The sequence below is a fragment of the Gopherus flavomarginatus genome, chromosome 5 (assembly GCF_025201925.1).
Source record: "Gopherus flavomarginatus isolate rGopFla2 chromosome 5, rGopFla2.mat.asm, whole genome shotgun sequence".
NCBI classification, from domain to species: Eukaryota; Metazoa; Chordata; order Testudines; family Testudinidae; genus Gopherus; species Gopherus flavomarginatus.
In genome coordinates this window covers 136196006-136222191 of record NC_066621.1, presented here as the reverse complement: position 1 = coordinate 136222191, position 26186 = coordinate 136196006, and the positions used below count along the sequence as shown (strand labels likewise).

Here is a 26186-nt window from a genome sequence, read left to right as displayed (position 1 = left end):
CCACATCTTGAGTACTGCATGCAGATGTGGTTGCCCCATCTCAAAAAAGATATATTGGACTTGGAAAAGGTTCTGAAAAGGGTAACAAAAATTATTTGGGGTATAGAACGGCTTCCGTATGAGGAGAGATTAATAAGACTGGGACTTTTCAGCTTGGAAAAGAGATGACTAAGGGGGGATATGATAGAGGTCTATAAAATCATGACTGGTGTTGAGAAAGTAAATAAGGAAATATTATTTACTCCTTCTCATAACGAGGGGTCACCAAATGAAATTAATAGGTAGCAGGTTTAAAACAAAGAAAAGGAAGTATTTCTTCACAAAACTCACAGTCAACCTGTGGAACTCTTTGCCAGAGGATGTTGTGAAGGCCAAGACTATAACAGGGTTAAAAAAAGAACTAGTTAAATTCATGGAGGATAGGTCCATGAATGGCTATTAGCCAGGATGAGCAGGGATGGTGTCCCTAGCTTCTGCTTGCCAGAAGCTGGGAATGGGAGACAGGAAATGGATCACTTGATGATTACCTGTTCTGTTCATTCCCTCTAAGGCACCTGGTATTGGGCACTGTCGGAAGACAGGATACTGGGCTAGATGGACCTTCGGTCTGACCCAGTATGGCTGTTCTTATGTTCTTAAGTAACTTCATAGGACTCAGAGGGAGAAGAAAACATCTAAATGTACCCTGAAATAGCTTTTCTATTACAAAGATCACAGCTTTATAATCTAATATAGTGGGCTTTTCCAGAACTAGAACAAGTGTTGCTCCACCCTGGGTGGAAATAGTTTTTCCCAAAAAGCATAAAGAGCCTAATTCTAGACATACACAGTCCCAAAATATTGAGGCTTAAGCCCATCCTGAATCAAAGACCAGTCTAACTGGGCAGGTTGGCACAGAATCAAGTAACTTGTGTAACAGGGTATTTAAAGTGCGCAAGATATTTGAAGTTGCTCAGAGGTTCGCAATATTAGAATAAGTCTGGGTGGAAATCGGTAAGTGGAGAGAGTGGAGGTGCAATGGTCAAAAGGTATCTGACAAATTAATTCATCACATATGTATTAAAGGATATGTTAAACATACTATGACTGTATGGTATATAGATATCTATATCAATAATAGTTAAGTATTTTGCTAACTAAACAGGAAACCTGGGCTCTGTTAGCCTGGCTTATGGGGGTAACTCCAGAAGAAAATATTCTAGTTGGCTTACTGAAATTTCCAAAGTTTATATTGGTGTAATTCCATTGACTTTAACAAAGGTACCCTGATGTACAAACATCAGAGAAGAGAACCAGGCCTGCTGTATCTATATTTCCACTGGAATTTTTCTCTTCTCATTCTCTCTCTCTCTCTCACACACACACACACACACACACACACACACACACTCTCTCTCTCTCTCTCTCTCTCTCTCTCTCTCTCTCTCCCCCCCCCCCCCCCAGATGAAACAGGAATCTAATAGTATTCAAGTTCAAGCTGAGCTTTCAGACCCACAATGTTGAAGTGAGGTCAAAATTTGACTCAGAAAATTTGCCAAACACAATTAATATAATTTTAAATGGTGCACAATTCGGTTAAAACTCTAACTAAAGTTATTACAATACTTATAATAGTATATTTCACATTTTTGTCTTACATGCTCCCTCACCTTCATTTAAATTAATTAGAATAAATTCAAGAACTCTTTTATGGCTTTAATTGCATTATGCCTTTGAGTGTGATGCATTAATATCTTCTGTCATTAGTGACACAATGTAATAGATTAGTTTTGCCACCCAAAGTTCACTTTAGAGAGAATGTTTGTGTTTGTTTTCCATTTATTTAAAAACTTTTTCTTGATATTTGAGGGTATTAAAACAGAAGAATTAATTGAAACTGCATATTGATTTTTTATTTATGCCAGTTTAAAATCATTGTTGCTCCAGTACAGAATGTAGTACATTAATTCCAAGAGAGAGAGCAATTTCTCAGAGAGCATGTGTTGCTAATTTGGAAGCAACAGGAATTTATCATATTTAAGTATTTTATACTCTGTACAAAACCATGCTTTTTATAGTGTTCTTTTCTGTACCAGTTTCTTTATTTTGATCGCCAGTCCTCACAGCTCTGCCCTACTGTGATATCTTACAATCTCCTCAAGCAGAGAGAATGAGTGATTGTTTCCTTTTGAAAGCTAAGATATATATGCTAGTCTATAGACTGCACCAGAATCCCTACTGAGCAAGATATGGCCTATATTCTTTTCCCCTATATTTTCTCCTCTTTTACTTTTGTCTAATGAAAACAAATCTATCTCAGATCAGCTCCAAAATCTAGATTTTAATTGGGAACACAAAGCATTACCACTTTGTGGTGGATTGCTTCTGGAATATCTAAGTTTACAAGCAGCTGAATGTTTTCAAATCCTTCAGTGTAAAAAGAACAATGATCTTTTGTTTTTACTAGCTGAAGCCAGCATAGAATGATTTCTTTAAAATTACACATATTATATAAATGAAGGAACAAGTTAAGCTTCTAAATGCAAATAAAGAGTTATGGAAAAAAAGTTCCTTTTTGCTGATACCTTTTCATTTGTATCACACACATGCTCTTCCACAGTATTTGAATGTGGAATGGCCCAATATAAATGTAAAATAGTTAATGAATTTATTTTTCTCACCATTTGTAAGCATAAAATATTTATTCAGAGCAAAGCTACTCCAAATATGGAATATCTGGAGCATAATTTACCACAAAAACTGGGAATTCTACCAGTCAATTTAGAGGTCAATATCAGAAGCTTTCAGCAGTGGACAATAATCTACAAAGTAAAAACAGTCTTTCTTTCACAGTAATTCATTGAAGAAGTAATTTTTTAAAATATCTCCTCCTCCTGAAGTTTAGTTACATGATGAACTGTAACACTGTACAATATACATTTCTGAAAGACAGACGTAAATAAATTTGAAAGTAGCAAATGTTATATTAAAACCTACATTTTAGAATCTATAAAGTGAAAATTACCTATAACTACATTTGTCATTATACCGGTTCATTTCAAAAAAAGATTTTTTAAAAGAAACAATTCTCACATACTATAGTACTTGAATTTATAAATTACATTTCTGTGAGAATGAGAGAAATAACACTGTCTTAAGCATCTAGTTAACAGGAAAGATTGCCTATGTCTACTGTTTCTTCTCCCATATGGAGGTGTCTCAAGTTAATTTCTCACTGTTTATTTAAGATCTATGGGTGAGACTCTCATCCCCCCTCTGGCCCCCTTTCGCTGGGTAGAAAGGTCAGTGAAGAATTTCCATAGAACAAAAACTGAGGAAGACAGCCACAGGCTGTCCTCCAACAGAGGATATGCTGGGGGAAAAGCTATGGAAAGATAAGGCTGCAGCACATAGCTAACACAGAAGGGATTCCAAGGAATGATGAGGCATATAGGCTGCAGGGGTTAGCCTGTGGGGCTGTCAGAATCAGGAAAGTGCCAGGATGATTTAAAACCCACTTAGCCACCCCCAGCCCTGGGCTGCAAGTTCTTTCTGTTCTGCATCTCTTAGCCCTGGTCTACACTACAGGGTTAGGTTGAATTTAGCCGCATTAGGTCAATTTTATAATGAATGCGTCCACACAAGCAATCCCGTTCTGTCGACCTAAAGGGTTCTTAAAATTTACTTCTGTACTCCTCCCCGGCGAGGGGAGTAGCACTAAAATTGACCTTGCTGGGTCGAATTTGGGGTAGTGTGGACGCAAATCAATGTTATTGGCCTCCGGGAGCTATCCCAGGGTGCTCCAATGTGACTGCTCTGGACAGCACTTTCAACTAGCCAGGTACACAGGAAAAGCCCCGGGAACTTTTGAATTTCATCTCCTGTTTGGTCAGCGTGGCGAGCTCAGCAGCACAGGTGACCATGCAGTCCCCCCAGAATCACAAACGAGCTCCAGCATGGAGCAAACGGGAAACACTGGATCTGACTGCTGTATGGGGAGAAGAATCTGTGCAGGTAGAACTCCGAACAAAAAGAAATGCTAATATATATGCCAAAATAGCACAGGGCATGATGAACAGAGGCTACGACAGGGACACACCACAGTGCCACGTGAAAGTCAAGGAGCTCAGGCAAGCCTACCAAAAGACAAAGGAGGCAAACGGTCACTCTGGGTCAGAGCCCTATACATGCCGCTTCTATGATCAGTTGCATGGCATTCTAAGGAGGAGCCTACCACTACCCCACCACTGTCCGTAGACACCTACAAGGGGGGAGTCTCATGCAATATGGAGGAGGATTTTGTGGATGAGGAAGAGGAGGAGGAGAAGGAGAACTCACAGCAGGCAAGTGGTGAATCTGTTCTCAGCCAGGACCTTTTCATCACCCTGGAGCCAATACCCTCCAAAGCGGGATCCCCGACTCTGAAGGCGGAGAAGGCACCTCTGGTGAGTGCACATTTGTAACTACAGTACAGGGTTTAAAAGCAATAGTGTTTAATGTTTGATTTGCCCTGAAGACTTGGGATGCATTCGCGGCCAGCACAGCTACTGGAAAAGTCTGTTAACATGTCTGGGGATGGAGCGTAAATCCTCCAGGGACATCTCCATGAAGTTCTCCTGGAGGTGCTCTGAAAGCCTTTGCAGAAGGTTTCTGGGCAGGGCTGCCTTATTTTGTCCTCCACGGTAGGACACTTTACCATACCAAGCCAATAGTAAGTAGTCTGGAATCATTGCAGCACAAAGCATGGCAACAAATGGTCCTGGGTTTTGGTCGCATTCAAGCAACATTCGGTCTATATCTTTCTGTGTTAGCCTCAGGAGAGTGATATCATTTCACCTGGTTGAAATAGAAGAATTTTTGTAAGGGAACACTAAAAGGACCCTGTTCATGCTGGGCTGGTTGCACTTGGCTAAAAGGGATAATCCCTGAGCATAGCCACATGTGGGGGGAGGGGTGAAGGGATCATCCCAAATAGCCACACGGAGGGGTGGGGGGAGCTGTGTGCCGCACATTCACCTGAAAACCACAGCCCCTCCTTTTAAATGGCAAACACAACTGGCATTGCTTGCTATGGGAAAGGAGGGCGCTGCAGTTTGAAAACATTCCCATATGTTTAGGAGGACATTAGAAGCCAAACCCACGTACCCTTTGGCTTACCATGGCTGCCTGGAAACCGAGTTCTGTTGCCCAGCCATGTGTGATGTGTCACCATACTGGCAAGCACTCAATATATAAGGCAAAATGCGACCTTGTACCTAAAGCACATGTGCTGCCTGCTGTGAATTGCTTGATTCACTGTGAAAGAGTCTCTCTTTTGTTCTCAGAAATGTATCATCTTAAATTTTACTCTTCCTTTTTATCCCCCTACAGATACAAATGTTTCTATGCTCCTCCTACCTTCTCCGTCCCTGAGGTTATCACAGATTAGAAATAGAAAAAAAATGTACTCGCGATGACATATTTTCCGAGCTCATGCAGTCCTCCCGAACTGATAGGGCACAGCTGAATGCATGGAGGCATTCAGTGGCAGAGTCCATGAAAGCATTAAGTGAGCATGATGAGAAGAGGCAGGATGCAATGCTGAGGCTAATGGGGGAGCAAATGGACATGCTCAGGCATCTGGTGGAGCTGCAGGAAAACCAATAGGAGCACAGACCGCTGCTGCATCAACTGTACAACTGCCTGCCCTTCTCCCCAAGTTCCATATCCTCCTTACCCAGACGCCCAAGGAGGGAGGCTCCAGGCACCCAGCCACTCCACTCCAGAGGATGGCCCAAGCAACAGAAGGCTGTCATTCAAACAGTTTTGATTTGTAGTGTGGCTACAGTAAGCAATGTGGCCTTGTCCTTCCTTCCTCCCCTCTTTCCCCACCCCACCCTACCCTACCCGGGCTACCTTATCAGTCATCTCCCTTTTTAAAAAATTAATAAAGAAAGAATGCATGGTTTCAAAACAATAGCGACTTTATTTCCTTTGCCAGCTGTGATCGAAGGAGGAGGATGGTTGGCTTACAGGGAATAAAAATCAACAAAGGGGGTGGGTTTGCATCAAGGAGAAACACACACAACTGTCACACTGTAGCCTGGCCAGTCATGAAACTGGCTTTCAAAGCCTCTCTGATGTGCAGCGCACCTACCTGTGCTCTTCTAATCACCCTGGTGTCTGGCTATTCAAAATTGGCAGCCAGGCGATTTGCCTCAACCTCCCACTTCACCACAGATGCAGGGCCGGCTTTAAGCCAATTCCCCAGAATCGGGCCCCGCGCGGCGCCTAAGAGGGCCCCGTGCCTTAAGTGTCTTTTTAATTTTTTTTTAAACTCACCCAGCAGTGGAGGGGGAGGGTCTGCTACGGGGCTTCGGCAGCATTTCGGTGGCAGGGGGGTCCTTCGGTGCCATGGAAGACCCAGAGCGGACCCCTGCCGCCGAAGTGCCGCTGAAGCCCCGGACCACTGCCAGGTATTCAAATCGGGCCCCACCATTCATAAAGCCGGCCCTGCATAAACGTCTTCCCCTTACTCTCACAGATATTATGGACCACACAGCAAGCAGTAATAACAATGGGAATATTGGTTGCGCTGAGGTCTAACCTAGTCAGCAAACAACGCCAGCGAGCTTTTAAACATCCAAAGGCACATTCTACCACCATTCTGAACTTGCTCAGCCTATAGCTGAACAGCTCCTGACTACTGTCCAGGCTGCCTGTGTATGGCTTCATGAGCCGTGGGAGCAAGGGGTAGGCTGGGTCTCCAAGGATAACTATTGGCATTTCAACATCCCCAGAAGTAATTTACTGGTCTGGGAAGTAAGTCCCTTCTTGCAGCTGCTCAAACAGCCCGGAATTTCTAAAGATGCAAGTGTCATGCACCTTTCCCAGCCATCCCACGTTTATGTCGGTGAAACGTCCCTTGTGATCCATCAGTGCTTGCAGCACCATTGAGAAGTACCCCTTGTGGGTTATGTACTGGTTGGCAAGGTGGTCCAGTGCCAAGATAGGGATATGCATTCCGTCTATCACCCCACCACAGTTAGGGAAATCCATTGCAGTAAAGCATTCGCTATGACCTGCACATTTCCCAGACTCTCTACCCTTGATAACAGAATGTCAGTGACTGCACTGGATACTTGAATCACAGCAGTCCCCACAGTAGATCTGCCCACTCCAAGTTGACTCCCGATTGACTGGTAGCAGTGGGGCGTTACAAGCTTCCACAGGGCTATCGCCACTCACTTTTCAACTGTCAGGGCAGCGCTCATCTTGGTATTCCTGTGCTTCAGGGTGCGGGAAAGGAACTCATAGAGTTCCAGGAAAGTGGTTTTATGAATGCAAAAGTTTCACAGCCACTGGGAATCATCCCATACCTGCAACGCTATGTGGTCCCACCAGTTTGTGCTTGTTTGCTGGGCCCAGAATCGGCATTTCACTGTATCAACAAGCCTCACTGCTGCCATGATGTCTCAAATGCCACATCTCATGCTTTCAGAAAGTCTGGGTCCACGTCCTCCTCACAACTGTCCTCGTGCTGCCGTCTCTTGGCCAGATTCTGCACATACTGCAGTATAATGCCCCCGTTACAATGCTCGCAACAGCAGCAGTGAGCTGAGTGGGCTCCATGCTTGCCGTGCTATGGCGTCTGCACAGATAACCCAGGAAAAAAGGCGCAAAATGATTGTCTGCAGTTGCTTTCACAGACGGAGGGAGGGGAGACTGACGACATGTACCCCAAACGACCTGCAACAATGTTTTTCCCCCATCAGGCATTGGGAGCTTAACCCAGAATTCCAGTGGGCAGCAGAGACTGCGGGAACTGTGAGATAGATTCCCACAGTGCACCACTCCATGAGTCGATGCTAGCCACGGTAGTGAGGACGCACTCCGCTGACTTAATGCGCTTAGTGGCGACATACACAATCGACTGTATAAAATCGATTTCTAAAAATCAACTTCTATAAAATCGACCTAATTTCGTAGTGTAGACAAACCCTTAGAGGCAGAGCATGAAATAACACCCTACGTGTACATCTGAAGTGTGTTAATACTCATATGCTGCATTTTATTTTGCAATTACTATGTGCAACAAGTCTTCTTTACTAGTGCTAGGGAAAGGAATTATGATGAATAAAATTAAACACCCTAAAAATGCAGTATATACAAATCAGTGTTACTTTACTTCTGAAACACTAAAAGTAGTTTTTCTTTTTTAAAATAGGTTCTCACCTACTTTTAAACATTCTGATGACATTTCACCCATTTAAATTTATCTTTCCTTCCCATCAGCAGGGCTAGTTCAAACAATACTGCTGAACCTGCAACTGCACTGAGCCCCAGTCATAGAGGTCCAGCTCCATCTCAGGTAGGTACAAACAACAGCATCATGTTTACTGATTCTGTCACTGTGTGGTGTAGAGTTTAAGCCGCTTTGTCTGAGAACTTTGTGCATGATAACTTGAGCATTCTGGGTAATCAGCAACACTCCCCTTTCATCATGTCAATGGCTGGTTTCCATCATAGCACATCATAGGTTTCTACCTCATGTTTAATGTAAAATCTGTATCCTCTATATCCCTAGCTCCTTCTAGAAACACAAGTAATTTCTGCACACATTTCCTCTACAATCTGCTTTCGACAGACTGATAGTACACCCCTACCTCGATATAATATGATCCGATATAACACAAATTCAGATATAATGTGGTAAAGCAGTGCTCCGGGGGGGCGGGGCTGCGCACTTTGGCGGATCAAAGCAAGTTCAATATAACGCGGTTTCACGTATAACGCAGTAAGATTTGTTGGCTCCCAAGGACAGCATTATATCGAGACAGAGGTGTACTACCACCACCCAAAGCTGGTTTGGCATTCAAGGTAGGGGAATGTAGAAGGAAAAATCAGTCATACACAGAATTTTATCTTTTGCACCATGGAGCATAACAGACTGGCTCTGTAGTGCATCTCTGGTTTGCTCAAACTGAACCTGCTCCACCCACCCCACTAAGTTTCCCAGAGCTTGGATATGCAAAGGAATACACAAATATGAAGCATACTAATTTTTAAACCATACCCAAGACATTTAAGGAATTTTTAAAGGGACTTAAATACATGTTAATAGTAAGAAGTCAGAGCAGGGTTGCTTTCACTGGCATAAGAGTTTGCTAGACATGGTTTGAAATAAGTGAATTTCCTTGTACAACACAGCAAATTAGATTTCTACATAAAATAATTTCACTGAGAAAAAGTGACCAAAAGCATTATATGACATTGTCACAGGACCACATGCCTTCCCCAGATTTTGTTTCTTCTATTGTCTAAAACAAAGAACCCTGATATTACTTTTCAGAACGTGTTCTGAAATCCAAAGCAGAAATTTCCTACTCTTCATCTACTAGACTGCAGAATCAACAAAGAAACACATAAATAATAGACTAATCATTGTGTATTTCTATGGTATTTACTGCAATAATATTAGGCCTGATTAATTAACTTGGTATGAATAGAAAGATGTTGTAAGTATTTTTATAAGATTTTAACTGTAAATCACTTTAAATTATCTAGACCATTGCTTTGAAAGTGTTATCTAAAGAGAGAAAAACTGCACATATATGCTCTTATAAAAGTGTAACAATGACATTTACTACTTTCTCAATTAATTTAATAACCTTACACATATTGCAAGTTTCTCCATACCTCTTTGTTGCTGGTGACACAGTTTCCTTCCTGGTTCCTGATGGGGAAGGTAGAGAGCCACTTGGTTTCTTTGGTAACACAGTTCCATTATTAACAGTTGTCCTTAATGGCAATGTTTGCACCAACGGTCTAGCTGTAAGACAAGCAGATGGTAAAAAATCACAGCTTGCACTGAAAAGGTCAGTTTTTACTTCTGCAGACAACAAAAAAGGTTACACACATTTCATAGATGCTTTTGAAGTGTTAACTTTGTTTCAGTAAAGTAGGGATTAAAAATTAAACAGGGACAAATTAAGTAAACTTCAGCCATTGCCCTATTTATTGTAAGGAAATCATTTTGGAATAAGCTTCCTAGAGGAATTTAAACTGAATATTAAACTAATAACAAGTTACAGCTTGAATAATTTATTGCATTCAGAAATCTCTCATTACAATAAGCCTGTAGTCACATTTCTGAAATTTCACTTGCTAAATCTCAGCTACAAGGGGTAAATCATTTTTATTGTTAAACATATTCATAATGACGTAAGTGAAATAACCTTTGTACTGCTTAAGGGCCTAATTGCGCAACACTTACTCATTTTGGGAGTTACTGGAGTTCAATTGGACTGCTTACACGAGCAACCCTAAATCACTCCACTCTCCAAAAAAAAAAATCCACTTCCCTTCTAGAGCATGTTCAACATAGCAGCAGAAAGAAAGGCGAATAGTCTTCTGAGAGGCCTGTGTTCTTCAATAAAGAAGCTATACACTGTTGCTTATGCAACAAGCTTTCCCAAGGTCTATGTCAGGGGTTCTCAAATTGGGGGTCATGACTCCTCGGGGATCACCAGGTTATTATGTGGGGGTTGCGAACTGTCAGTCTCCACCCCAAAACCCACTTCACCTCCAGCATTTATAATAGTGTTAAATATAAAAAATGTGTTTTTAATTTGTAAGGGGGGGGTCGCACTCATAGGTTTGCTGTGTGAAAGGGGTCACCAATACAAAAGTCTGAGAACCACTGGTCTATATATTACATTAAAAACTTGCTTTTAAGTATGTGGCTTTATGACTGAGAACCCAGCAAACAGGGTAGATATATATGTCATATATTTTTAAAGTGAGAAAATGCATTTGGAATCAACAGAACCATGGATATAATCAACTGAGATGTTCTTGACGAAAAAAACACAATATAGAAAAATAAATTATGTACACACCATATGTGTAATTAATTTTGGAATGGTTTTTATCAAAGATTTTCATTCAAATCAACCATATGTTAGTTAACAAACAATGGTTAAGACTGTGAACAATAGAAAATATTGTTAGAGAAAGTGTTCTGAAACAGGATCTTTTAATTCCACAGCTGGATTTTAAACGGCTTCTCTTAATTTACGTAAATAATTAACAAATATGAACTTAGTAACTTTCTTCATGTATTTATATTAGTTGCTTTCAACATAGCTAGTTTTCTCTGTCTACAGAAAGAAAAGCAAAAAACTGCAATGGTCATAGAGCTATCTGAACGTTGATGAAACTTTACTTCTCATAACTTCAGCTACAAATTACTTCAAGTTCTTCCTTATTTGGGGTCTTTCTAACTGTGAGGAGAGTAGGAGCTACTGGCTGGGCTAGGTCATCCTCCATCCACTTTTCTAAAGGTGACAAAGTCTTTGCGTTTAGAGGAAGACACTAACCAAAAGAAGGCATCTTCAGGAGAATTGTGATTCATGAGGCATTCTCTTCCCCCTAAAATAAGTATTTAACCAATACCTTAGTCTAATATTACAAGGTGCATTACTATTGGAAATACCATCTCTCAGCAAAGCTATAAAATCCAGGTTCTAACCAACTGTTATCATTAAAAGATCCAATTATTAATTATTATTATTATTATTACAAGACCAGAAATATAACTTTAATCTCCTTGCAAAATTCTAGTTCTGAAAATTATATTCTGCCTATTTAAATTCTCCTTCCATTTTAAATCCAGCCCTAAAATGTAGTAGAGCTAGGCTGCTTTAAAAACAGTTGCTGTGCTTGATGTCCATCAAATGGTTTCAGTAAATACCCGACATATCAGTTTGTAAAGAACTTTAGAATCCATCCATACAAAAAGATGCTATATAAAATGTAAACTGTCATTAAAATGCTCGAAGCAGCTAGTCAGGTAGCAAGTCTCAGCTGCTGGGCTGTTTCACAACTGGCACCCCTCTCCTGCATCCCAAAGTACAAGTCCAGGAAGCCCATATGACTTCATGAGCTTTGCTCCTGTGAAGGAGCAAGGAAACTGCTGCCTGGCACAGCCAGGGTTAAAGAAAACCTGTGGGCTCAGCTAGCATGGCCTTTCTATACCTGCAGCCAATGCCAGGCCTGGAGAGAGCAGAAAAAGAGGGAGCCTGGCTCAGTTGGGGGCTTTCTGACAAGGAAGCAGGAGCTCTCTGTTTGCCTGCCTGAAGGGACGGATCAGTGACTGGACAGCCAACGCAGCCACTGGAGGCAAGGAAACCTTCCCCTGCCAAGAGGAGCCTGCAGCTAAGCCCCAACTGTGGGGTTATTGAACTAATGGGGCTATGCCCCAAACTAAAGAGACTCTAATAAGTAGCAGCCCAGGGAAGCGGGTCTTGACCCCCCCGGCAGAGAGGCAGATCCATCAACCTGTTTAGGGGGGTTGAACTACACAGGGCCCTGGGGAGAGTCTGGGTCCCCCTCCAACCCAGCTGACCAATGATCTAGCCACTAGGCCACCTGGCCACCGAAGGCTCTATCACAGGTGGTGGAGAAAATGGGTATTGCCCTAGTCCCTGCTGAAAGGAATTTAAACAAACAGAAACAAAAGCAAAAGCCCAAACAAAAGGAAAGACCTTGAATGGAGATGGAACAGCTGCTGAAATGGATGGCCGAGCAAAACACCCACCATGAACAGCAACAGCAACAACTCCTGCAGCAGATGGCCACCCAGCAGCAGCAGTTAATTTCTGAATTGACAGCCCAGCAGCAGCAGCAGCTGGTCCAACAGGTGGCCTCCATACAGCAACTCAGTGCTTCAGCAGAGGCAACTAACCGTGCCCCTATCCAGTTTACCAAAATGGGGCCTGAAGATGATCCTGAGGTTTCCTTAGAAACTTTTGCGCGGGTAGCCCTGGTAGTCCGAGACCAATGGGTTGCAGTGCTGGCCCCGTACTTAATTGGGTAGCACAGACCATATGTCATGCTTTAAACGTGGAAGCCATGCCATTATGCTCCATGAATTCCAAAGCAGTGACTATGAAACTTATGAGGATCTTTGCTCAAGTCAGGGTGCCTCAGGAGATCCTGACAGACAGCCCCAACTGAGCCAGGCTCCTTCCTTTTCTCCCACCTACAGGTCTGGCATTGGCTGCAGGTATAGCGGAGTGTGGCTAGCTGAGCCCACAGGTTTTCTTTAACCCCTGCTGTGCCAGTGTGCAGTTTTTCTGCTCTTTCACACATCCTCCCCGTTATGACTTCATTTGAGGTCTGCCTCCCCTCTCCCAACTGCTCTTCATCATCCCGTGAGAAGAAGTCAACATTCAGATGGAGCTTTTGCTGTCTAGCTCACTTGTTGGTCCTTTGTCAAGACCTCAGCCCTCCAGTAGGGTTGCTGGTAGTCCTGTCCCCTTTCAGGGTGCTGAAAAGTCGAGTGCTTCAGGAGGCCAGTCTTCCTAACTGGCACATGCAGCCCCTGGTCTCTTTGAGTTTGGCCTACTTGCTCGAGTCCTTAATAAACCCTCTTGCTGAGTTTGGTAAGGGAACCCAGTCCTGCCTCTTCCCTACGTTCCAGGCCAAGGCCTAATATAAAGCAGTTACGCAAATCTCTCTCCAACCCTTTACTGTTTTCCTGGCCTGCTTTCTATTGAGTTCCTCCTGTATACTGTTTCCCTGGTTCAACCCTAAGGTACTCTCCTCCTGAGATTCTGTGGGTGGCTTCTCCTCTGCCTGTATTGCGAGCCCCTGCTCTACTCCTAGGGGTTTCTCAGCCTCTCTGGCACTCACCAGGTTGTTTCAAACCATCTGTATTGTTTCCTTCCTTAAAGCAGGATTCCACCCCCACCCATCCCCAGATCTCTTCTTGGAGCTGGGGTTATGAGCCATGTAGTTAGGTCATGCGCTTTTTCAGGCAGGAGCTCACCTCGGCCCTCCTCCTGGAGCTGGGCTTGTGGTTCAGGCAATCAGATCTCCCTACTCCAGATAGGAGTCTCCCCTGGCTCTCTTCTATGGAGCTGGGGTAATGGTTTGGGCAAGTTAACAGAACAAGGCGCAATGGTCTCAAGTTGCAGTGGGGGAGGTCTAGGTTGGATATTAGGAAACACTATTTCACTAGGAAGATGGTGAAGCACTGGAATGGGTTACCGAGGGAGGTGGTAGAATCTCCATCCTTAGAGGTTTTTAAGGCCCAGCTTGACAAAGCCCTGGCTGGGATGATTTAGTTGGTGTTGGTCCTACTTTGAGTAGGGGGTTGGACTAGATGACCTCCTGAGGTCTCTTTCAAACCTAATCTTCTATGATTCTAAGTTACAAGGCTTTAGCCAGCTTCACCCTCAGGTGGGTGCCTTTATCCAATCAGTCCTCTATCTTGGAGGATTCCGCAGGTCAGCCTTCTCCTACTGATCTCTGACCTGCTATAAGAGAGGAGGTGGCATACATGCTAGTCCCCTTCTCCCAGATCATTCCCAATTGATTGGGTGAGAGGGGATTCTTTCCCTGCCCATTCTGCAAGGCTTCTGGTCTGGGCCCTTAAAGAAACAGTAAGTGACTTTCTCCAAATTAACACTTATTCCTGGGACCACTTCCTCTCCCCCAATACAGCTTATTTCCTAGGCCTTTGCATACACTAGAAAGTTTCCAGTGTTTTAAAGGGCCATGTCACATGACCAGGGATGGCTGACTGGCACCCTTACATGGGCAGACTACCCCATCATAGATGCCCATTCTGTTTCTGCTGTAGGTACTAAGGCAGGGATTGGCAACCTATGGCACATGGGAAAGCAGGGAAAGCAGCTGCTTTCCCACCAGGGAAAGCATCTGGCAGGCTGGGCCAGTTTGTTTACCTGCTGCATCCGCAGGTTCAGCCAATTGCAGCTCTCACTGGTAGCGGTTCACCGTCCAAGGCCAATGGGGGCAGCAGGAAGGGCAATCAGCACATCCCTCGGTCCACGCCGCTTCCCGCAGTCCCCACTGGCCTGAAGCAGTGAAACACAGCCAGTGGGACCAGCATGGAGCCTCACTGAAGTCAAAGAGGTTCCACATGGACATGCAGCAAATAGCAAGACTGGGGTCTTAGTTTGTAAATTCTGGACAGGGACCATGTTTTCCTATGTGTCTGTACAATGTCTAGAATAATGGGGCCCCAAGCTTTAATAGACTACCCTGGTTTTATTTCTACAAACTAAAAGCTTTCAATCACTGCCTCATTGAACTTGGTAACTCGGTTTTGGCATTAAACCTTATTTGTTGAGGAAAGTAGTTAGTTCTTTTCTGATGCTCCTATTGGGAATGTAGATTACATCTAAAAGGACTCAGAGGATGCTCCGAGGAAACACTGAAATGAGGAAGAGTCCTAACAGACTGACACCAATGAAAGAAATCACTCTTTTAAAAGCACTAAGAAAAAAATTGCACATGATTCCTGATTACACTATGTTAACAACTCTTTCTAGCTTCTAAAACACTGGAATATGATGGTTGTAAGCTTCTCAGTCATTACTGCCTTGCAGACCTCAGGTTTTCGAACTCTGAACAAAACAAACTTAAATATGTTTGTGCATGTTAACTGACTTTAGCCAACATGTCTGAGCACTGAAGTCCATTTTGAGTATGAAAGCATGCAGCACATTTGACAAGAAGACAGCACTAAATTATGTGAATACCAGAACAGAAAGTAACACAAATACTAACAGAAATTGGATTCGTGCATCTTGCAATGCAAATTAGACACCAAAACAAAGTTTTCTAATAACATTAAAATATAAATCTGCTCTTCATGTATTCATTTATTTTTAATATGGAGGTGCTACCTTGTGGTTGACATGAAACCAATGTCCTAAAAACTTGTGGTCATTAACCATCCGATGGTCTTTGCATAACACCAATGTCATGGCCATATAAATACTCACATGATTCTGTTTTGCCAAAGTTAAGTTCCAATTGCAGTTTGGCTCGATGTGCTTTTGTTAACATGCTGACAATCATCATCTGTGTTTTCATAATTGGATACATGTATAAAAACCCAAACCTATTGAAAAGTGTTGCAATGAGCTGGCTAAGTGTGTACCTACCTTCCTACCTTGATGGAATCAGAATTACTCCACAGTATGTCATAAATGCTATACTGTTACCAGCTAATGGAGATTCACCTTTTAATCAAGTGGCAAGCACCTGTGCTTCTGGAGCACACGGATCCAAATTCTATCCCTGTTACTACTACAAAGTTAGCGTGAAAAGAGCGTGCAGTACAGCAATAATCTGGAATTCTTAAGTGCTACACAATTAACTCTTTTTAAATTCTTTAATCAATCAGTTATGTACTCTGTGGCATTTTAGTTTTATTTATTACAGTTATTTTAAATAGCTGTAGCTGTCAAATAGCTCCAAACATGTCAGTACTGTTAGCTTGCTAGTAATTCACTCATTCATATTATAGTTTTGTCAGTTGTTACATATTTATTTTACAGGTTCTGTTGCTTCAGGGTCTTACCTGTGGTAGCAGCACTGACATGTTTATCAGGCTCAGCAGCAGCTGCTTTTTTACTCATACTCTGATCTATGGATTAATAGGGCTATTAAGATTACAAACATATTAATAATTGAAAAAAGAAAAGAATAACAAACAAAAATAAAGGAAAGGCAGGACCTCATAAAAACTCTACATAATAGGCTAATTAAATTTTTTAAAAGCCATTAGTAAATGAAATCCTAACTGGAGTAGGTAAGCAACTGAAGTTTCCTTATACGTATTTTTTAACTACATGACTGAAAGATCACACAAGTGCTCATACAACACTGACACAAACAATACCTGATTTTATCTTAAACTTAGCTTCATTATGGTATCTAAAATTGGAATTTATTAGGCTTTAAACCAAGCAAAGTTAACTACTGTGCCATGGGAAAATTTGAGCAGTCTGCAGTGGTTCTAGAATCTGCAGTCCACTGCAATACCCAGTGCCAGGTCTTAAAACTTGAACTGTGAGTTTACCTTTCTCTCAGGTGGGCCCCAGCATGGCACCTCTGATTTGAATTGTTGAATATCTGCATGAAACAAGATATACTGCACTTCAAATCCTGACTGTTATGTGTCAATCTTTTGCATGAGAGCGTTTGAGATCCAAGTTCAATTTTTTGTTTAATAATTGTGGCACTGGGGGTTAAAGGTGCAGTCAATGTGAAAAAGTTTGAGTCTCAATCAGCTTCCCATGACAAGATGTCTGCAGTTTCACCTTTGGCCCCCTCTAGTCAAATCCCTCCCGTAATTGTTACTGTTAGTCACTGCTGTGCTAAACTATCACCCTGAAGTTATTAAATTATTCCTAAAAGTGAGGTAAACTAAAATTTTAACATTCAGGAAATTGTTAAGCGTTTTTGTTGCTTTTGTTTTGTTAAGCTGTTTGAGGTATGCAGTTTGTTCAAAAATAGTTTTACCTATAATTCATAAGAAAAATCTCCATCTCTGAAGTTTAGCATTTTGTCAAAACTGTTAAAAGGAACAAATTATTAAGATGCTTATAATTCTACTTTATATCCCTGCAGAGGTATGGGGGAAGCAGACAGTGATGATGAAGGTGAAATATCATGATAAAAATAAATTTTATAATATTTATAGTCACACCAATTTCTGGAAATTAGCAGGAAATTACAAATATTATCAATACTTATTTTTGTAGTTTGTGATGGCCGAACAGCTCATGTTAGTTGAAGCTCTTTCTCTGGTACAAACTCATTAGAAAGTTGCCATCAAAAGAATTACCTGCTATATTAGCATCCAGTTCTGCTCCTACCAAAGTCAATGCACCATTAACTTCAATGCAAGCAGGACTGGCCCTGTAGTTGTACTTCTTACACTGTCATGAAGCCTAAAAATAAGAACTGATCTGGCTGCAATTTGACAATAGTTACTGCCTTTGTTTTCTCACCTCAAAGAACTTTGAATATAAATGTAACATAGGGCTTCCTAGCCCCTCAAAAATTATGTTGGAATGGAGCTTTTTTTTCCCTGAAGCTACTAATAGTAATATTTACTGTATCCGACCTTAAACAGTTTCTGGCAGCAAAAGAAGCAAGGACAACAATTAGGGTTGCCAACTTTCTAATTGCACAGAACTGAACACTCTTGCCCTGTCCCACCCCTTCCCTGAGGACCCCTTACTCCGCTCCCTCTCTGAGGCCCCACTCCCACTCACTCCATCTCCCCTCCCTCCTTCACTCGCTCTCCCCCACTATCACTCACTTTCACTGGGCTGGGGCAGGGGGTTAGGGTGCGGAAGGGGGTGAGGGCTCTGGCTGGGGGTGCAGGCTCCAAGGTGGTGCCATAAATGAAGGGTTCAGGGTGGAGTGTGGGAGCAGACTCAGGGCTGAAACAGAGGGTTGGGGTGTGGGTGGGGGTTTGAGCTTCAGCTGGGTGCGCTTACCTCAGGTGGCTCCTGGTCAGCAGCACAGGGGACTAAGGCAGGCTCCCTGCCTGCCCTGGCTCGGCACGGCTCCCAGAAGCAGCCGCATGTCTGGCTCCTAGGCGGAGGAGCGGCCAGGCGTCTCTACGCAGTGCGCACTGCCTGCACCCACAGGTGCCGGCCCTGCAGCTCCCATTGGCCACAGTTTCTGGCCAATGGGAGCTGCAGAGCTGGCACTTGGGATGGGGACAGTGTACAGAGCTTCTCTGATCGCACCTATGTCTAGAGGCTGTAAGGACCTGCCGGCTGCTTCCAGGAGCTATGTGGAGCCAGGGAATCTGCCTTATGCCTTAGCCCTGCTGCACCACCGACCGGGCTTTAAACGGCCTGATCAGCAGTGCACACGGTGCTGCCCAGAGCCACCAAGGTGCCTTTTCGACCGGGTGTTCCAGTCGAAAACCTGGCAACTCTAACAACAATAGGAGATACAAAAAAATAATAGTGTGAACACCTTCAGCATGTTCCAGCCAAGAAGTAGTGTATTTTAAGACCCATTAATTTAGTTCCACAGTGAGCTGCTGGAGTTCCCCCCAAAACATACAAAGGCCCTAATTCACCACAGCATGTGCTCAACTGTTTTGCTGCATCAGGGCCTGAAAAGTAACTGATGGCACAAGATCACACAAAAGGTCTGTGGTAGATCTGGGAGGAAAGAGCAGATCCCTGATTCTCAGCCCTGTAACTTAATTACAAGACAATAAAATGCACATTTTCCATCAAATGTAAATTTAAAAAGTTAATTTTAAGTGAACATATATCCCACTTGTAATGAAAATACTTTCATAATTCAGGTATCAGAGAGCTTGTGAACCTAGCCACAGTTTTCACATCTAGCTTGCCACAATTACTTCTATTAAGATTACAGAACAAAAGAGGTAAAAAAAACCCATGCATTTTTGAATAGCTTTCAAATGGCAACAAACTCACTGCAATTTTACAGCAAGCAAATCTGACTCCATCAGACTACTACCACTTACACCATGTCATTCCGGTTGCAGCAAACCTTAGCTATCTATGTAATACTGGATGCTCAACTTAATTTTTTTTATCATCTTTGTATATTACTGACATTATTCTGAACAACATGAATCAAGCTAGGTTAGTACAAGGTACTCAAAGGCAGCTTAGCCATCTTCACAGGCTGATCAGCTTCATCTGTATTGCCAAGACAAAATAGGGGTTTCAGACCACAGAAGATGACTCACTCCTTGAAGAGTTTATGATCTGATTTTGGACAAGAGGCAGCAAATAGGAATTGTGTGAAAATTAAAAATGTAGATTAAAACAGTAAGAAAATGCAGATGATTTGATAGGTTGTGTGAGCTTCTGAAAGACTGCTACACTTACTTTTGTTTTTTTATGTATTCTATTTAGCAGGCTATGAATTTTGTTTTTAAATTTAATTTTTCTTGTTCATCCTCAGTGTTTTAAAAGACTTAATAACAAACTTTAGCACATATAAATGTTTGACTAATTTTAAATATATTTGTTCACATATATTTGAAATGCAAACCTTTGGTAGGTCCTTTCTTGTTCTGCATGGCCTGCTGTTCCTCTGTAATATTCAAACGTCGAACCACATCAGCCAGGGCAGATTTGAGCAGCTGGATGTCATCTTCCTGCATCTGGACACGCTGCTCCAGAGAAGCAATGCGGTCTGTTACCTCCATACTGCTTGCAGCAGAGGCACTGTCATCTAAACAAAATGATGTGAAAACAATGTAATCTCAATGTGTTATCAAGAAATACAGAATGTATCTACATTATCTGGAAGCATAATTTATTTCTTCAGACCTGTGGAATTATAATGAAAAGGAATGTTTTGAGACGGTGTGAGAAAACAAAGGCTTCTGAGAAAAATCCAGCCCCCTAAAATTATAGCTTTACTTTCAAGATTCATTCTTGTTATACATCCATTTCCTTAAACATCCACAGCGCATGTACTGTATTCTGTATCAGTGTAATCAATTTATCCCCACATCTCATAAGCTCCTGCCTTTATAAAAAATGCCAATATTATCCATACCCAAAATACCAAAAGACCAATAAGCTGTTTAGCATCTATATGTGTATCTAATAAAACTGGTCATTTCTCACTTGACTGAAATGTCTCAAATATTGCCCACACACATTTTTGGTTTGCTGAGACACTTATAAAAGGATGCAATATTTGCTCAACTCTGCAAGCACTTATGCACATAAGTAATGATATATGAAAGTAGTCTCATTGATTTAAATGTTAAAAATTAAGTACATGCATAAGCACTTAATATATGGAGATATACCTATCTCATAGACTTGAAGAGACCCAGAAAAGTCATTGAGTCTAGTACCCTACCATCACTAGCAGGACCAAATACTGATTTTGCCCCAAATCCCAAGGTGGTCCCCTCAAGGATTGAGCTCACAATCCTGGGCTTAGCAAGCTAATACTCAAACCACTAAGCTATCTCTCCTCCCTTGAAGGCCCTGGCCCTGGCCCTGGCCCTTAGTCTGTAAATTTACAGTTAATCTTCACATTTCTTTATAATTCGTCCTATATTTAAAAATAACTGAATCTGGTAGATGCTTAGAACCTGACAGAAGGTGTGCACCTTTTCACCTCAAAACAGTAAATGGAGTTATTCTGGACTGCAATCTTATTTGTGTATCCCACTCCATTTCTTATTAAATAGAAAAAAGTTTCTAGCCAGTTCTGTAACTTTTTTTCTTTAAGATATGTTGCACATGTACATTTCACTTCAGACGTGTGTGTTAGAGATTTTTCCTTTAGTGGTATCCATTGGGGCAGCACATGGGCCCTCTGCTGCCTCATGCTACTGCGTGATGATATAAAGGGCGGAGCTTCCCCAGACTCCCCTCAGTTCCTTAAGCATCTGCAGATCCCATAGCTCTGGCTGCCAAATCTGCCCCATCTAAAGAAGCTTGCAAAGAATCCTAACCATCATTTGCCCACTGCTAAGATGGCCTGAATTTCTGCCTGAGGCATACTCTGACAACTTCTCTGAAAACTATATAGTCCCAGAGGGAGAAAGCTTGCTGGTTAGAGATATGAAATTGCAGGCCAGCTGTGGAGTATATCTTTCTATCAAAAAGGTCTAGTCTCTGTACATGCTTGTCCTTTGGGGTAGAAGAAGGCTGTCCCAGATGTGTTCCTTCACTCACTGCTAAGACAACTAAGGAACCTGGCAATGAATGGGTATAAAAAGGCTCATAGCCTTGAGAAGGCACATAGTACCTTCTTTTGGTTCTCTTGGCTGTTGGAGGCAGAGAAGATGGCATTTGCCACAAGGGTCTTTCAGAATCCAGGAGGGCCTTGTTGATAGGGACAGCCACTCTAGATGGCCCTATTGAAACCAGAGTGTTTACAAGGTTAATCAAACTCTCCTAGACCACCTCAAAAGGGATATCATGAGAGGTAGCTACTTGTTTGAAAATGTCTTGGTAAGCCCTGTAGTCCTCTTGGACTGGTGAAGTGTTTTGTGGCACTATTGTCTCATCAGGCAATGACGTGGACATATATAAAGGAGGCTGAGATTGATTCCCCTGCAGCATAGTGGGTGGATGTTCCAAAAGTTGAGGATTTTGCTCAGTAGCGAAGACATCCTCCTGGACATCCTTCTGGACCTTAAAGATAGGAGCTGAGGAGGATTTGGAAGCAGGTTTCATTAGAGCCATGGGTACATGGCATATGATTCCAGCTATGATTGATTCAAGGATCTCTTTCTCTGGAGCATCTCCGTACCTCCAGTGGGCATCAGCAACATAGCTCTCTTGATTAAGCAAAAGGAGAGTCGTTGTCTGTCTCAGGAGCGAGAGGAAGCTGATCATGGTGATGCCATACCAGGCAATGACAAGATTCAAGTGTGCTGCTTCAGACGTACTGATACCAGGGATATCAAGGTAGATTTACCCCTCCTAGATTGCACTGGTCGAGAAACACCGGATGGATTGATGCTTTATCCACCCACAGTACCAAAGCCACTAACCTTAGGCAAGTCTATAGCAGAGTCTTGAGGATACACTGGCACTGGGTGAGCTGTCTCCTGTAACCTTGGGAGTCCAGCACCAAAAGGGAGAGTATGTCTTGTGCTGCCACATATGTCTCCAGCCTTGTTGGTACTGAGATCCTTTCATGTTGCATAGAAATAGTCAGTATCACGAGGGGCTCAATCTCAATGGCCCTTGTACCAGTTTCACAGTTAACAACCTTGGATGTGAAGTGATTGGTACCAATGAGCATCTCTTGCCAGAGGACACCTTCCTCTGTCCTTCTAAGTGCTTACTGGTGGATGGTACCAGGGATCTAGATTTTCTAGCACACCCAAGCCTGGGCTCCTTAGATGAATTCCTTATCCTTCTTTCTCAGCATTGGGGAAGGGGATCAGTGCCAATGCCCAGAGGAGCACTCTGCACTGAAACCAAAGCATTCCCCAAGCAGGAAGGCTCATCAGGTGGACACAGGGCAGCCTCACTAAGGATGTGGCACAGGCTCGCCTCTCTTTCTTCTTTCACAGCTTAAAGTCCCTGCAAATTTGGCAGCATCCCTAACGTGACCCTTGCTGAGATATTTTAGGTAGGTGGAATGGCATGGATCTTTTGTAGTTGACATGGATCTTTTGTAGCTGGCACAAGGCTTAAACTCCACAAACTGAGGCACCCCATAACAAAAGGGAACCAACATGCCAATAAAACAATAAAAATAACAAATGAAACGTATATGAATATAAAGGACTAACTAACGAGTCCCAGCTATTTACAGAAAGATAAGATAAATTCCCTGTGAGGGGATAAACTTGCAGGAGCAAGCCGACAGATTCCCACTACCGATCATGGTAAGAAGGAACTGAGGATGGGCGAGGGCAGCGCCGCCCTTTATACCATTATGCAGTAACACAAGGCAGCAGAGGGCACCTGCACCACCCGAACAGGCACCACTAAGGGAAAAGTCTCCAACTCTGCTGAACTGAGCATGCACACACCTGAAGAGGAATGTATGTCGGGGTGTGAGGTGTGTGAGGTGTATGTCGGAGTACACACCACTGAAGTGGAGTGCAATCAAAGAACTTCATATTTCCTGTTACAAATTCTTGACTTTTCTGATTTACATAAGAAAAAACAAATACAAAAAATAATATTTGGATATGTTCAGAAATATACAAAAGACAAAGCAAAAAATCTAGTGATTTTTAAACAGAATTATAACAAAAATATTTGTTTTTACAATTCTATGAAAAGATTGCTATTAATACTGTAGTGGGGTCAGCTGCCTCCCAAAAGTACCTCTGTAGTGCCCTGATAACAATTTCTCCCTCAAAGAGCTTCTTAAACAAGCTCCACACAGGCTTTTCTTGTCCATTCACACCCCTTCTCGGAGGCCCAAGTTTATTCACATAAATAAAACTCCAAAATAAAACTCAAAGTCCCAAAACACAGTATGTTGGTTTTATCCTGTCCTCGAGTAACTCCAGAGTGACCAGATGTCCCAATTTTATAGAGACAGTCCTGATATTTGGGGCTTTGTCTTATATAGGTGCCTATTACCCCCCTGCTCCCATCCCTATTTTTCACTCTTGCTTTCTGGTCACCCTAAGTCACTCTCAGGCTTTTATTTCCTGTAGTCTCAGTAGGGAAACTCCACATCACTTTCTGGTGGAGTCTGTTCACTCCCAGGAAGCTCCAGTTTCGCCTACACTCAGGCCTTTCTGTCTGGGGACTTTCCTGCTTTGGCAGGCCACTCCCAGGCCCTACCTGGCTCTGGTTTCTGTCTTTTGCTTCCAAACCCGCTGATATCAGGGTCTTCCCTGCAGAAGGCTCTTCTTGCAGTTTCCTGAGCTTCCCCCCTTCCCTACAGCCACCTGCTGCCTGTTATAGGGAATTACCTGATTCAACTCGCCTGTGCCTACCGGCCTTTAAAGGAAAAGCCAACCTGTTACAAATATCATCAGAGAGTCACTTCAAGTAATATTATCCAGTGATGACTGAAGTACAGCCGTATTTAGTTAGTTAGTTAGTTAAATAATCCACACAAAGAGTAAATGCTTTAAAAATCCTAATTAAACTCATTCTGAAAAGTCATTAATTTGGGAGGCTTCTTGGCGAACCAGAATGAATCAAGAACTGAGTTCTGCTTTAGCAGATTTCACCAAAAGCCTTAATAGTAAAATAAAAAAAAATAAGCCTACTCTTTTGTTGGTAGAAATGGACATTTATCATGCTGGGTAGAGATATTGGGATATCATAGTTTTGCCAATGATTGTTAATGCACATCCACTGCATATGTTGTTTCTTCTGACTCTACATGAATCACACTTTCCTTTTTTAAAGGAGCCACTGTTTTCTCCTATGCATTTAGTTCCTATATACTTCAAACCAGTGTCTTTCCTTTCAGATGTCAGAGGATGAAATTAAAATTGCATGGTTTGTGTATTTACGATCACTAGTGTGGAATTTACATACAAAACAAAATATTATGCATGCACAGGCAAACAATCATTATAATATTTAAATATACTTTTTAAAAATGTCATGTGATATGCCCAAAGTATCACTAAACTATTGGTTTTTTGTTAGAGAATTTCAAAAAAGCACATAAAATTAGTATATTTTATTTGCCTCCAAATTCATTCAAATAATATTTGTTTACAAAGTTTGTTCACAGGCTACTTTTGGTATACCAAAATCCAGACGACAGCATATTTTAAACAGCTGATTTATAAACAACTCAAACACTGAAATAGTAATACTGTCTGACCATAAACAGTAGTGGGCCTCTAAGCACTGCTGCAATAGTTTTCAATCAGTTTGTTAGTTGGGCTTTTTAGAATAAGACACAATGAAACTGTCAATGTTAAAAACATTATATGCAATTTTATGTTTAAAATTACTGAACAAAGCTATATTTTAGACCTCTTGGTTTGACTAAAACAGAACTCAAATTTCTGAAATATGAGGAAATTGTTTCTCCATAACACACACCAAATGTTTTTTCAAATCTTAGCATAATCACTATTGTGTAGAGCAACAGATATTTCTATTGAAGCTATTGCAGCTAATTAATCCCCAGAATAAGATTGTATGCAGTGTAGTTGTAGCTGTGCTGATCCCAGGATATTACAGAGACAACGTGGATGAGATAATACCTTTTACTGGATCAACTTCTGTTGGTGAGAGACACAAGCTAAACAATCTGTTCCACCTTGCATTTTGCTGTGATGCTGGGAGTACCTTTCCCAGACCTGAAGAAGAGCTCTATGTGGCTTGAAAACTTGTCTCTCTCACCAACAGAAGTTGGTCCAATAAAAAATTATATTAGCAAACTTCTTGGCAAAGGATGAGCTGTCTGGTATTACTGGCACTAGTAGTGACCTGTATGGCTAAGATCTGTAATGCAACCAACCCAGTAACAAAGTGTGTGCAATATATACCCTTTTATTATTTCCCCACTTCCCATCTGTTGTAGCTACTCTTCTTTCCATCACCCCCCTCACACACACACACTTGTTGAATAACAAAAAGACGTAATTCTTGTCTCTTCTACTGCTGCTATCCCTCCTCCTTCTTATGTATTTAGCGTCCAAATTCTCCTTGCTGCTGTGTTTCCTCTCAGCATAGGTCACCTGCGACTATCTCCTTCTTGTTGACATCCCTCTAGAATCTAGTTCTCTATTAAGTATGAGTACAGAACAAAATGAGCATTCACCAAGTGCTAGTAAAAGGTTAAGATCAGAGATGAGATGCATTTAGGATCCAGTTAGGATAAATCTGCTTTGTTCATGAATGCATATACAAATATAAGTGAGTGATAAGAGAGAGTTTTATTCTTAATGTGTGTATGAGTTCTGAAGAATGGAATTAAAA

At 42.1% G+C, this 26186-nt stretch overlaps 1 protein-coding gene across 6 annotated transcripts in view; it reads right to left on the bottom strand.

Moving 5' to 3' along the window:
* The window catches only part of EML1 (EMAP like 1), a 230324-nt gene that overhangs the window by 84524 nt on the left and 119614 nt on the right, over positions 1-26186 (bottom strand). For 5 of the 6 annotated variants that reach the window (XM_050954124.1, XM_050954128.1, XM_050954122.1 and 2 more), the window contains exons 2-3: positions 19840-20022; positions 9658-9790 (exon numbers count right to left, since the gene is read on the bottom strand). In XM_050954124.1, coding sequence (XP_050810081.1) covers positions 9658-9790; positions 19840-20022 — 316 coding nt within the window. Of the gene's footprint in view, positions 1-9657; positions 9791-16357; positions 16423-19839; positions 20023-26186 lie in introns of those variants that run through there. The other variant, XM_050954126.1, reaches the window with a different exon arrangement.